This window comes from Sorex fumeus, unplaced genomic scaffold (assembly GCF_029834395.1).
Source record: "Sorex fumeus unplaced genomic scaffold, SorFum_2.1 ptg000050l, whole genome shotgun sequence".
Classification (NCBI taxonomy): Eukaryota; Metazoa; Chordata; class Mammalia; order Eulipotyphla; family Soricidae; genus Sorex; species Sorex fumeus.
Genome location: NW_026606107.1, coordinates 9,493,069 through 9,508,196, shown reverse-complemented (window position 1 = coordinate 9,508,196; position 15,128 = coordinate 9,493,069). Strand labels below are relative to the sequence as shown.

The following is a 15,128-nucleotide window of genomic DNA, read 5'->3' as shown; positions in this document are numbered from 1 at the left end:
CGCCATCCTTCTTTCCAGAGAAGAGAGGGCGAATGGGGCAACACCCTTTCCCCTCCGGCAGACTTGATGGCCTGGATTAACGCATAGTCCTTTCACTTTTCTGCTCTAAGCTGCTGGGTTCTGCATTAAGTCCTTGTGTTTCTGGGGCTGTGGCCGTGCTCCAAACTTAACTCTGGCTTTCAGGGAGAAAGATTGGGTGGTTTACTTCTCATTGATCACTTTGCATATAGAGAGATGTTGCGCGGCCGCATAAGCGGCCGCGCGGTTTTGAGAAAAAGTCCTCGTTCCCGCATACTCGAGCTGTGTTTGTAGAGGCTTCTGGTCACCGGGGTTCCATCTGGGGGAGGTGGGATGCGGCACCTACTCCATCTGGAACTTGCAGGTGAACTCGGCTCTTTTTGGAACCTGTTTTTTCTTTTTTTTTTTTCCTCCGGGATCCCGCACCCTCCATGTGTTCTTTCTCTTATGCTTAAGGCTTCAAAGATGGCCAAAATTTAGATTTTTTACATCTCCAGTTGCTCAAAAAATTTCTTTAGTCATTTTGCATAAGCACTATATTTCTAATTTTATGGCATTATACCTGAGATTATCTTAGTGAACTTGAAATATTTTTATATATTTTATAACACATCTGTAAAGTTTTCCAGATAGTAAGTTCAATACATGATATTTTAACAAAATTATATTGGTTATATATTGGTCTCAGTCATACAGTGAAACACCCGTACCTTCACCAGAGCCCATTCTCCACCATCCAAAACCCCAGTATACCCCCATCCCAGACCCTCCTCCTACCTAAGGTGCACACGATTTCCACATTACTGTCTCCGCACCCATCCCTCGTGTCTCATCACTGTGGGCCCAAACCTGACTGTCCAATGGCCTCTGATGGATGGTGTCGACTGAGCCGCCAAGGGGGAGCAGGCAGAGGGACAGCACCCTTTCCCCCCTGGAATGGTCCGGTGACAATAACCTACTGCGTGTCCGGATGCAGTTCTGCCAAAAGCTGCTGGGTTTCGAGATTTTTTCTGAGTCTCTGGGATCATGGCCATTAAACAGCTTGATCAGGAGCCAGAGATGTCGTTCATTGGGGTGGGAGGGAAAGGGCCAGCTCCACACCCATCCCATAATGCCCCGTATGTCTTGTCACTGGGGGCCCAATCTGAGTGTCCAATGTCCTCTGGAGGATGGCGGCCATCAAACCACCAAGGGGGAGCAGGCTGAGTGACAGCACCCTTTCCCCCCTGAGGTATTCCGGCGACAGTAACCTACTGCGTGCTCTGGACACATTTCTGCCAAAACCCGCTGGGTTTCGAGATTTGTTTCTGAGTCTCTGGGATTATGGCCATTAAGCAGCTTGATCAAGAGCCAGAGAGGCTGTTTGTGTGCGTTTACTTGGGGTCTTTTGGGGTGGGGAGGAATATGCCGGCTCCACCCCCATCCCATGAGGTGCCACATGTCTCGTCACTGTGGGCCCAAACCTGACTGTCCAGTGGCCTCTGGAGGATGGTGGCCACCAGGCCTCCAGGGAGAACAGGCCAAGGCAGAAACCTATTCCTACCTGGGGTGGCCCAGCACCTATAACTTACTGCAGGGACTGGACACATTTCTGCCAAAACCCCCTGGGCTTCAAGACTTGTCTCTGACTCTGAGTTCATGGCCCTTAAGCAGTTCAATCAGGAACCAGAGAGGCCATGCCTCCAATTATATAGCTGAGCCAGAGGTGTTTTGTGGGTGTGTCTCCCACATACCTAACTTTTGGCCGTTTACTTTCTTGGTAAACTGTGTCCCAAGTTTTTGGGGTCTGGCCAAATGCACAGCAGGAATTTTGTGGTATCTGGAAGTCTGAAGGCACCATCAGGCTGCTGTTGCACTCGCCTCACAGGTACAGATTGACCTGCTGGCGGCACCATACCCCCAATATATTGGTTATCTTGTAAAGAAAATCAGTAACTCTTTTGCAGTGTAATTAACTACAATAATGGCCCTCCCGTTGATCGTCGATTTGCTCGAGCGGGCCCAGTAACGTCTCCATTGGAGACTTTGTTGTTACTGTGTTTGGCATATCGAATACTCTCGGTAGCTTGCTGGGCTCTCCGAGAGGGGCGGAGGAATCGAACTCGGGTCGGCCATGTTGGCCGCTTGTAAGGCAGACGCCCTACCCGCTGTGCAATAAAAGTAATTATTGTTTCTGAGTAAAAATGTATTTTTTGTTTGGGGCCAAGCCCAATTGTATTTGTTGTTTACTTCAGTCTTTATCTTTAGGTTTTTACTGCCAGGAGTGCTCAGAAAACCATATGATGTCCAGAATTGAATCCTTGTATCTTACAAGCAAAACATGCATTTAAGTCCTTTAAGTCATCTCCCTGACTGTAAAATTATTTACAATCATGAAAATGAAGTATAACCATTTCATGAAGTGATATAATTTAATAGTGTGGGTTTGAGTAAAAGATACACTCAAACAACTACTAACACAATACAATGGTTATGATAGTAATCATTGTAGTGGGACTAAATATTTGTCCTTAAGCATTGTTTTCATTGTAGGACAGCAATTCCTTTTGGATTTTTAGTTGGATGGTATATTAGAAAAGATATGATATAGATGCTTGTAAGCTAAAACGAATACTTGTACCGACTTTCCTCATATTTTTTGATAATTTTAACTGTTACACACTAGACATTACTCTCTGAGTAAAGAGAAAGCAAATGTTCTAGAGAACACACTGTACTATAGAAATGTTAAGGGAGACAGAGGTAACTACTTACCTAAAAGACTTTTAGTATCATTAATTAATATGTGTGAAAATAGGTATGGGTATTATTATTCTACAGCTTGCAAATGGTTCCTATTCGTTATTCAGAGTAATCTCAGTAGGAATCTTCATATGACAACCTGTTTGGCATTTAAATTTACCTTTGGTACTTTAAAGCAATTTCATTGAATTAATGACACCTCTTTTCTAACATATTTTAAGGTATATGCATTTTTATTCAATTAGAGAGCTTTTATCATATATTTAAATCTATTTCTGCTGTGGAGTTATCTGTTAAAGTGGTAACTAATATGCATTAGATAAGAAGTTAGAATTCTTTTTTTAGTTTTGTTTGGCTTAAAATTTCTTCTTATATACTGCCATTTGATTTATATGGACATGTAAACAATTTTATATGTATATATTTTTAATTTTTATTTTTTGACGATTTTTCTCTAACTCAAACTAATGAGATAAACACATGTGCTAATATTGGAATGGACTTTATTGATGTAGATAATGTGCCTTGCTATTGTTATTATGTATATTAGGGTTAGTACTATTGCTGTTTCTAAAAATTAAAGAAAAATTGATCAAAATTTTTCTTTCAGCCCAAAAGAATGCAGACACTCCAGAAGAAAAAAAGCCCATTTCTACGAAGAAGAAAGTGAAAGAATTGAGAGTTTTAGATGCCAAAACTGCCCAGAATCTGTGTATGTATTTTCTTAGTAAGGGCGGGATAATTTTGGTGTGGAGGGGCTATTGGTTTCAATAAAAGGAAGTTACAACTTTTTTAATGGATAAATGAAGCGCTTACTAGAAGAAAAATTCTATGAATCATGATGCAGATTACAGTTACTATTATTTAGTCAGTGGGTTAGCTTTGGTCAGGCCTGTTAAAACTCTGAATACAAAGGTCTGAGAAGGTACTGATAATTTGGAATTGTTAGAAACATAGGTGAGTTTTACAAATTATGGGCTTTCTTTCCTTCTGAATAGGCCTGAGATTAATAGTACTTGGATACTCATTATTTATATTGGCAAATCCCTTTACTCCTATTGTTTTTTATTTGAAGTAATAATTATGTAAGTTATATTGTTAACCACTGTACTTTAACGTGGCTTAGTGAAACCTAAAGCCTTTTACAAATCAGCCAGCTATGAAATATGCTTTTTCTGTAGCATACTATTAAACTCATATTTATTTAAGTAGGCCTTAAGTTTTAATTTGACATATTCTCCCTTCTGTGTTGAATTCATCCCTTTTATTTATATCACCACCGTAGTGTTTAGGGTTTATGTTCTGAGGATACAAAAACACTATATCTGAAATATTTTACACAACAGGTATTTCTAGTTTTGCCAAGAAATACCATGAGAGTTAATTTTGTTGGGGAATATATTAAATGAAAGCAGGTTAAAATAAACAATTTTTTGTTCTCATGTCAATTGTGTTTGCATCAGAATCATCTCCTTGTAGCTATTTTAAGTGTGTACATTGCTTACCTGGCAGTGCATTTTAATTATAAAATGGTTGTGCATTACTGCTTTAAATAAAACACCTGCAGTCTGGGGCCTAGAACAATAGTACAGGAATGAAGGCATGTGCTTTATGTTGACCAACCCAGATTCAATCCCAGTACCTTCATTTGGTCCTCTGGACACTGCCAAGAGTGATCCCTGAGCACAGATTTACGGCTACATACTGGACAACAACCTGTGGGCCCACAGCACTACCCTCCACAAAGAACAAAAAGCCTATAGTACTCTTGTATTTGCTAGCTGACATAAATGTTATTTATTTAGGTTATAGTGCTTTTCAAATTAATTTGTTGTGGTATACAAAGTTATTCCTGATTGGCTTGGGGAATACAGTGTTTCAACACCAGTTCCTTCACCAGTACCCACTTCACCTCTACAAATCACGTTCCCCTGCTTCCCCACGTGTTTTCCTCCAGTCTACCTGCCTGCCTCTGTGAGAGGCACTTTTTAATAACTTTTGACATTGTGACTTAAAATACGATTGGCAATAGGATTTGTGCATAACGGATTTTATTTACCATTTATGTATAGATCATCATTTTCTGGACAGATAAACTTTTGTTTTTAAGTTCCAGTGTCACACGTTGCTGTTAATAAAAACTGTTTTAGTGACATTTGTGTTCGATGATAAATCCACACATGTTCTTTTGAGGTTCAAGTGGAATTTATTGTTTAAAATACCTTCTTGGGGGCTGGAGCAATAGCGCAGCAAGTAGGGCGTTTGCCTTGCATGCAGCCGACCTGCGTTTGATTCCCAGCATCCCATATGGTCCCCTGAGCACCGCCAGGAGTAATTCCTGAGTGCAGAGCCAGGAATAACCCCTGTGCATTGCTGGGTGTGACCCAAAAAGCAAAAAACAAACAAAAAAATAAGATACCTTCTGGGGACCAGTGATGTAGTATAGTCTTGCACATCGCTGACATGGGATTCAACCTGATAAAAAAATCTCTATCTTTTCATGGGCCATTTTCTATTTAAATGAAACATGCACTTTATCAGTAATATAATTAGTAATTTTATTTTGTTTATGCATATGCAGTAGCTGTTAGCATCAGAATCAAATATAACAAACTATTTTTAGATAACCAGTATAATACATAAAATAGAAAATGGTTTTTTTTATAAATAAAATATAGTTAGTGATAGATATTTTATATTTTAAGTCTATGAAATAAGAATCAAATATATGTTATATTTCAAAAATTTATTACCATTCAAATTTTAATACAATTATTTTTTTACTTTTAGCTATCTTCCTTGGATCATATCGTATGCCATATGAAGATATTAAAAACATTATTCTGGAGGTTAATGAAACTATGTTGAGTGAGGCTTTAATTCAGGTAACTTACATTTTAATTTAATTTTCAGTCGTATTTCTATATTGATGTTTTCTCAGTCAAATTTTAAGGAAAAATCCTACTATAGTTTTATAGTGCAATTCAGTGTATCTAGTTATGTTGAGATCAACTTAAACATGGAAAATATAGGTTTTAGATAGATTCTCCTATTTAGATATATGTTCTATAAAATTTAAGTTTCAGCATCAGTAGATATGTCATTTCCTGTTGTTCATGATTAATCAAATATTATTTATTTATCATCACAATAATTCTGTTAACTTAGTTTGTTATTATCATTTTATTATTGTAAACGTAGAGGCCAAATGTTTAATTAGCTTGCATGAGATCCATGTAAGCTGTTTTTGGTTACACATTTAACATGTACTGTGAATTATATCCAGCACTTTATATTGAATACTACAACAGTCCTGTGAGATAAGATTTATTACCCTCCTTGTAAAGAGATGAAAACTAAGTCTTAGAAGGATTGTCTTTTATCACATAGCTTATAAGTGGCAGAATAACAGATCTGAGGATCAAAACAAGGTCTACTTTGATTGTATTCAAATCCTTTATTCCATTGTTCTTTCTACTCTATTATTCTGTATACTCTGGTCAGAAGTTTTTCATCCTGTCTCATCTGAGATTTTAGGGTCACTATGAGGATTTGACAATATATTTTACAGAACAAAAAAATCTAATAGCAATTTAGAAATTTTAGCTTTTCTTATTCCATCTGCTTTTACTTCTGGAGAGAACTGCAAAAAATTTTTCAAGCAAAGGCATAATAATCATAGTTTTGATTGATTTTTAGCTATGTAATTTACTTGGATTTTAAAAAAGCCAAGTGATATATTCTACAAAACTTTTGTCATGTCTATTTAGATTGTTCCTGAATCACAGAAAATTATTGGTTATTGTTTGTAATTGATAGGAATGGGAATTCCTATGCTTCATACTATAAATTGACATTGCAGATTTCCTCATATATTTTAAACATACACACTTATTTTCTATTGAACTAATAAATTTATAATATTAATTTGACATGAATACATTAAAATTTTATTCATGCAACATAGTTTTACAAATATGTAAATATTTATAATTTTAAATATACAGTTTTACCACACAATGCCAGTTGCCACAGTGATAGTATCCCTCCACCAAAATCTCTTGGACTTTTCATACTTTCTCCACCATCTTGGTAACCTCAATTCTGTGGTCAAAGTCTATTGAATTGTTTCTACTGTGCATTGTCTATACCTCCTTGGACTTGTTTCTTTAGATAGAAAATATTAGTGAGTTCATTTAGAACTTGTCTCTGACTTATTTTTCTTACCATGGTATCCTCTAGTCCATCTGTTTTGTAACAAATATAAAAATTCATTTTTCTTACAGCACCCCACCGTATATATGTACCACAGCTTCTTTATCTAATCATCTATCTTTAGGAATTTGTATTGTTTCCAGATCTTGTCCATTACTAATAGTGTGGCAGTCTGTTTGTTTCAACTTTATGGACCTGAAGGACCACATGCTAAGTAAAATAATTCAGGAAAAGAACAAATACCCAGATGTTGTCACTTGTGATATATAGACAAAACAATAAGGGAATGGGGAATATCTAAAGAGGAATGCACTTGGTCTTTAAATGAAAAATTAAGATTACCAATTTTGTTTCCTGGGGTGTGAATAGTGAAGATAGACTAGTGGTGACTGGAAGACAGTAACTTTCTAAATAAAGTTGCAGTGACTTGTACATCAAAACCCATGCAGTGCAGTTAAACCTATTGAAACCATTTTATATAAATATCTGTCTATCTTTCTGCCTATCTTAGAGTGCTGCCGTGAAATGTAGGTATGCATGTTTCTTTGTTAATTAGTATCCTTTTTTTTCCATGGGATAGATGACCTGCGCTGGCGTTAAGTTTATGTCTATTTTTAATTTAACGGTTTTACTTTTAATTTTTTTGAGAAATTTTCGTCTATTTATCACAAAACTTGAACCTGCTTACACTCCCACCTTTAGGGAATATAGTTTTCTTTTTATTCACTTCCTGGGCCAGCCCTTGTTTTTTCTGTTCTATACCATTTAGGCCATTCTCACAGAAACAAGGTGATATCTCATTGTCATTTAAATTGCCTTTTCCTGATAATAAGTGATGTTGCACATTTTTTTCATGGACCTGTTAACTGCTTTTGTGTCTTCTTGGAAAAAATGAGTTTTCCCATATTCTGTTTTCAACCCACTCCTGAGTATGACTTTGAAGGAGGGAGATAAGGGAGGATCTTTCATGAGACACAGCTAGTGTATTTTTTGCCTCTGATGGTCAACTGTTTGGCACATTCTGTGACAGATTATGAACATATGTATTTGTTTCTCTCTCCTGTAATATACTTCTTTGGGGACCTATTCCCACGTCAACGTTTTTCACACTTCCCTTTTCATTTTCTCAGAAATTTCACTGCACTGAGAGTTGATCGGGATATACATGGAATACACTTTCACGAAACAAATAGGTTGTTCTTAGAGAAAAATGCCAATCTTTTGGAGGCTTTTTCTTCCCACTGTACCTAACCTGATGGTATAAAATACATTATCCTTCATTTCGGAGACCCTTTAAAGTTTTTGACTAATTCCTAGCCTGCGTATATTAGTCTCAAATTGTGCCTTGAATCACAGTGTTTCATTTTCTCTTTTGTATGCTTTTGATGGGTAGACCAACAAGCCTTGAGGAAAATAAGTAACGTTATTTTTCTTGTGTGCTCATTCTTGTTTCTCTTCTACTCAGGAATTTATGGGCATGGATGTGTATTAATTCCTAAAAGTATAATACAGGGTTGGAGCGATAGCACAGTGTATAGGGCATTTGCCTTACACGTGACCAACCCGTGTTTGATTCCCAACATTCCATATGGTCCCGCGAGCATCGCCAGGAGTAATTCCTGAGTGCAGAGCCAGGAGTAGCCCCTGAGCATCACTAGGTGTGACCCAAAGAGCAAAAATAATAATAATGATAAAACAAAATTACAATACAATTTTATCTACACATTGTAGCACGTATCTATGAAGAAATCTTAGTTATTATTAGGCATTGGCTACAGTTACCATTTGCAGCATGAGATGGTAGAGGTAGCTGCCTCATTAAGCAATATATAGTACACTTGCAATCTGCATCGCTCACTTATGTGAGAGAATAAGTTTTATTTCAGACCTTATTTGCAAATGAATATACGAAATACTGCAAATTATATAGGCTTGTAATTCAATCATACAACAATATCCAAAGACTGAATTCATCTAAGCCCACTGAATGTGTTTAATATTTCATATAGCTGAACAGAGAAAGAAAAGATATGTCACCTGCTGTGGAGCCTGCATTTTGAAGATGAGTTAACAGATTGCTGGTAGCTAGAAGAGAAATACAATACCGGCCAGTTTCACATTCCGAACTAAAATTCTGTTTTAGGTTTTATTCATTCTTTAATATTTATCACAAAGCTGAAGATTGAGATAGATATTTTGACATACTCAGTATTGAAACTTTAGGTTTTAAAAATACTGCTGTTTCTAATTTAGTTTAAATGCAGTTAAAAGCATTCAAGTTGTGAAACTCTTGTTTTAATAATACACTTCACAAAAAGCATCTTATTTTCAGAGAAAAAATATTGATTAAGTAACTTACATACTTCAGAAATACTTTACTCTGCAAGAGAAAATGGTGAATCCTTTCCATTTGTTATTGCAAAGATGGTCTTTCAGTTTTTCCTTCATGAAATATGTCAGAAAAAGAGAGCTGCCACGCACATCTGTGGACTCTGAAGAAGGCAAGTGAACACAGTTGCTTTTTTCCTTTTAAGAAAGGCACACAGTAAACACAGCAGAAAGAAGTTTCAGACTGTGACTACAAATTGGTGATTAACTGAAAAGAAAGGTGAAACTGGTAGAGGGAATTAATTGCTTGATTATTGTTGGTTACTGGGCATTTAGTGTTAGATGCAGTGTATAAATGTGTGTGGAAGTATGTATATTTATGGGTATGTATATATAAATACACACTTATATTGCTAGAATGAGAAACTGTACACCTGAAATCTACACATGTTGAAAACCAATATAAATTCAAGAACTAAATAGGCTCTTAAATTTTTTACATAATTGAAAATCATGAAAATAATATGTTTATATCGACTTGTCTTTATTAAAAATGAACTTAGTGAAGCAAAAATGATTTCAGTTAATCAAATATGATAATGCATATATTGTCATATCAGTATCTCTTTTTCTTGAGATCATGGATTGCTATTTTTTTTCTTTTTGAGTCACACCCAGCGATGCACAAGGGTTACTTCTGGTTCATGCACTCAGGAACTACTCCTGGCAGTGCTTGGGGGAACCATATGGGATGCTGGAAATTGAACCTGAGTATGTTGTGTGCAAGGCAAACACCCTACCCGCTGTGCTATCTTTCCAGCCCCAGAATGCTGTTATTTTTTTTAAGTCAGTCCTGGAGCATTAAAACTTTTATAACTATTGTCTCATCACATACATAGTGGATGCCATTACCTCCTAGAGATTAATGGCAATGTAAAATTAAGTGGAAGAAGAAAAAAGATGAACAGATAAAAAATAAAAGTAGATTTACAGTTGTTCCTCATAGAACTTTCACCTACTTGTTCTAATATGGAAAAAGTCTACAATACGTAGCATTTACTATTTTACTTTACAGTAAAGCAATAATTCCCCCCTTGGTAATTTCCATTCTACTGTGTCTAATTTTTTTATAGTTTGTATACTGCCCATAATTGGATGTGTGCAATATTTTCCTTCTGTGTCTTATTTCACTAAACAAAACATTTAAAATTTAAAATTTAAAATTGGCATGTATGAATCTCAGTTTCATTGTTTTTGCTGAATGAATCTTCTTTTGTAGGTACATACCACAGTTTTTATTTAGGGGCACACATGTCTGGGCTTTCAGCTTACTCCTGGCTATCTGCTCGGGGGTTGGTCTTTGCTGTGCTCAGGGGATCACATGTGGAGCTCTTGATTAAACCAGGGTAGAACACATTCAAGTCAAGTACCTTTTTTATCATTCTGGCCCTGAGTGGTGTTTTTTATCATTCTGATCACTGAGTGGTGTTTGGTATACTGTATACTGTGCTGGGGATCCCATCTGGGTTGCTTGCATCCGAGGGAAACAACCCTCTGTACTATCCCTACAGCTCTTCTATTTTATTTTTAATAATAGCGAATTATTGTTAATAGTTATTCTAATATTAAATGGTAACTCATTGTATGTCTTTTATAAATTTTACTGAAAATGGAATTGTTTTGTTAATTTCCTGTAAGATTGTTCTTTGATAATCGTAATAAGCAACTGGATTATGTATGCTCTTTCTTTATCTTAAATTTTTAATCAGTTTATTTAATATCACAAAGTATTTTATTGGCTTATTTGTTTCCTTTCCTCTGTTATTTGAGGTATCAAAACATTGATATTCATATTTCATGCTTAACATTCTTCTATAGCATAAATACCACCAGAGAGCCAAAATTCTTATTTCATGCTTACTATGCTACTATGGGCTGGAGCGATAGCACAGCAGTAGGGCGTTTGCTTTGCACACGGCCGACCCGGTCAACCCGAGCTCAGTTCCTCTGCTCCTCTCAGAGAGCCTGGCAAGCTACTGAGAGTATCTTGCCTGCACGGCAAACTATTCTTTACAAGTAATGGAAGATCATGGCAAAGCCTGGCAAGCTCTCTGTGACGTATTCAATATGCCAAACACAGTAACAAGTCTCACAATGGTAGTAGGCCCGCTCCAGCAAATCGATGAATAATGGGAGGACAGTAACAGTGACAGTGATGCTACTATATCATGCACAGGCAAAATCCCTCCTCTATTGCACTAAGCAAATTGTGCCAGTTATAACTGGATGATTTTTCTCTTTTCTCTCTTCTCTTTTGTGATCTATTTTCCTATCTTCTTCCATGCCAAATTGTTCTACTGAGAATTTCTATTAGTGTAAAAGGCCCTCCCGTTGATCGTCGATTTGCTCGAGCGGGCCCAGTAACGTCTCCATTGGAGACTTTGTTGTTACTGTGTCTGGCATATCGAATACTCTCGGTAGCTTGCCGGGCTCTCCGAGAGGGGCGGAGGAATCGAACTCGGGTTGGCCATGTTGGCCGCTTGTAAGGCGAACGCCCTACCCGCTGCGCTATCGCTCCAGCCCTATTAGTGTAATGGATAGAAATAGTAAAAGAGGCATTATTGTCTTGTTCTTGATGTAGGAGATAAACTCTTTTAGTGTGTGAATATCCATGATGCTCTGCTAACTCTGACCTTATCACATAATCAGGTAGCTCTCTTCTAGCCCTAATTAAAAGCGTACTTTTTAAAACAAAATAAATTGGATTTTGCAAAGTGATTTTTCTGTTTCTTTTTGTTCCTTAAAAAATTTTTATTAGTTGAGATTCTGTGGTTTCTAATACTTTTAATAATAGTTACTCATGCACATAATTCCAACACCACATCCATCACCAGTGTATGCACTTCCTTCCCCTAGGAACCCAATGCCCCTGTGAAGTGCTTTATCAATTGAGATGTTTAAATGTTTGCATATCTTTCCACATTCACTTAACATGATATTGTTTTAGTGACTTTCTTTTTTGTATATCTAACCACTCTCCACATTCTAGAGACAAATCTAATTTGGTTATAGTTATAATCCTTTTAATGTGGTGCTAAATTCAGTTCACTTGTGCTGTTTTTTTTTTTTATGTTCAAAGTGGATTTATTTTTTTGAAATTTATTTTTCTATTTTTTATATATTAAAAAGTTTTTAATAGTGAGACATCATGAGGTACAGTTGCAGACTTAGACATTTTTGTGCTTGGGTTTCAATTATACAATGATCAAATACCCATCCCTCCACCGGTGCCCATTTCCTACCACCACGGATCCCAGTATCCCTCTCATCCCCTATTCCCCCCATCCCACCCTGCCTCTGTGGCAGGGCATTCCCTTTTGTTCTCTCTCTCTTTTTGGGTGTTGTGGTTTGCAAAAGAGGCAATGGGTGACAATCATGTTTAGTCTATAGTCTACTTTCCGCACGCTTCTCCCATCCTGGGAGGATCCTCCCAACACCTTTATTTGGTGTTCCCTTCTGTATCTGAGCTCCCTTTTCCCCTAGTATGTGTGGTTGGCCTCCAAGCCATGGAGTAAAATTCCTGGTACTAATCTTGGCCATTCTTGGGTGTTAGTCTCCTATTTTGTTACTTTATGTTCCCCAGATGAATGCAGTCTTTCTATGTCTATCCCTTTCTTTCTGAGTCATTTCTCTTAACATGATACTTTCCATGTAGTACAACTTGTATGTAAATTTCGTGACTTCGTCTTTTCTAACAGCTACATAGTACTCCATTGTGTAAATGTACCAAAGTTTCTTTAACCAGTCATCTGTTCTCGGGCACTCAGGTATTTTCCAGATTCTGGCTATTGTAAAGAGTGCTGCAATGAACAGACAATTGCAGATTCACTTCGACTATACTTTTATGCCTCTCTGGGATATATTCCCAGGGTATTGCAAATTGTGCTGGCAAAACTGGATGGCCACTTGTGCTGTTATTATGCGTTACATAATTAGCTATTAGTGGGTATTGATTTATAGGGTTTTGGGGGGGAGCAGTGACTACTGGCTATGCTCAGGACTTACTCCTGACTTTGCATTGAAGGATCATTCCTGGAAGAGTTTGGAAATCCATATGTAGCCAGGGATCAAACCTGAGTTAGCTGAGTGCAAGGCAGGTACCTTATCCACAGTACATTTCCTCTCTTAGAGCTTTATTTTCATTTGGCCCTGTCTCTGTCTCTTATGTCTCTGGCCTTAACATACAGTTTTAGTTTCATTTCTTTGACCAACTTTGCTATCAGGAATTGCTGCACCAAAGAGAGTTAAGGACTTTTCCTTCTTGAATTTGAAGTGTTTGGAAAGGATTGCAGTTTATTATTCTTTAAATATATAGGTGAATTTTCTCAGTGAATCCATAGCTTCTTGTTTTTTTTTAATTTTGATTTTTTGATTACTGATTCAATAATTTTTATAAATTCCAGGTTTTTCTTGGTTTTACTTAGTTCCAGTGTTGTATGTTTTTGTAGTTATTTAAATATCTAGATTATTTACATTATTTGCATAATACCTTCTTATAAACTTTTTCCCCTAGGAAATCATTATGAATTTCCTAATTTATTTCTGATGATAATTATTATAATCTCTCTTATATTTTCTTTACTCAACTTAGTTGCAGAATTTTCTACTTTGAAACAAAATTTTATTTTATTTTCATTTTCAGAAATCTCTCACCTAGTTCTTATCATTCCTTTCCTGTTTCTAACTTTGGATTTTTCTTGACACACTTTAATTCCTTAAAGTATACAGTTACAATATTTATTTGGGACCTTTCTTCTCTTTAATAGAGGTGTTTATTGCTACAATTTAACCTCTTACTACTGCTTTTACTGAACTCCATATGTTTTTGCATTTTGTATTTTCATTCATTTCAAGATATTTTCTAATTTCCCTTTTGATGTATTCCATAAATAATTGTTAAAACGTGTGTTATTTATTCATATATGTATATTTTCCACTTTTCATCTGTTATGTCTTTCTATTTAAATACTTTCATGATCACAAAAAAAACACTATGATTTCACTGTCTTAAAAATCTTTAGGTTTGGTTTGGTTGTTTGACCTGTGATCAGTTTTGGGATAGTTCTGCATACATTTGTAAAATAGATTTTCATTCAGCTAGTATTGGGTAGAATGGTTTACATATATCTAATTCTTTGTAATGTTTTTAGGACTCTCTGTTTACTCCTTATGCATCTTGTCTCCATGTTCTAATTATCAAATCTGGCTGTCACATTATCAAACTGTTATAGTTAAATTATTTCTTCTTTCAATTTTGTCTGTTTCTGTTTCATATATTACAAAGCCCTGTTCTTTTTAAGCGTATGCTCCTAGTAGTCATGACTTCTTGGTGGATTGCAACTTAATATAGAATATCCTTCTTTGGAGGCCAGAGCAATGGAACAATTGATAGGGCATTTGCCTTGTTCATAGCCACTCGGTTTTAATCCCCAGCACCCAATCTGGTTCCAATGAGCTTGCCAGGAGTGTCCCTGAGCCCCACCTAGTATGTCTTCCTCCCTCAATATCCTTCTTTTTGTCTAATGACCTTATCAATTTAAGTATATTTTTCTCACGATAGTATGAAAATGGTATGATCTCTATAATAAATAAAGAATGTAATGATAGGTAATACTGTATAAAAAGAGGAAGATATATGAGTTTGAAGATCATTAAGTGATCTTTAGTATTTTGGACAGAGTTTGTATGTGTATTAGACTTTGTGACTTTTATTTCTACAGTTAAATTAGAGGTATAGTGTGAAAATATTTAAATACAGATACTAA

At 36.2% G+C, this 15,128-nt stretch overlaps 1 protein-coding gene across 4 annotated transcripts in view; it reads left to right on the top strand.

Moving 5' to 3' along the window:
- Nucleotides 1-15,128, top strand: part of DIAPH2 (diaphanous related formin 2) — a 760,781-nt gene that overhangs the window by 344,576 nt on the left and 401,077 nt on the right. For all 4 annotated transcript variants that reach the window (XM_056124107.1, XM_056124108.1, XM_056124106.1 and 1 more), the window contains 2 exons: nt 3,371-3,472; nt 5,551-5,645. In XM_056124107.1, coding sequence (XP_055980082.1) covers nt 3,371-3,472; nt 5,551-5,645 — 197 coding nt within the window. The remainder of the gene's footprint in view (nt 1-3,370; nt 3,473-5,550; nt 5,646-15,128) is intronic.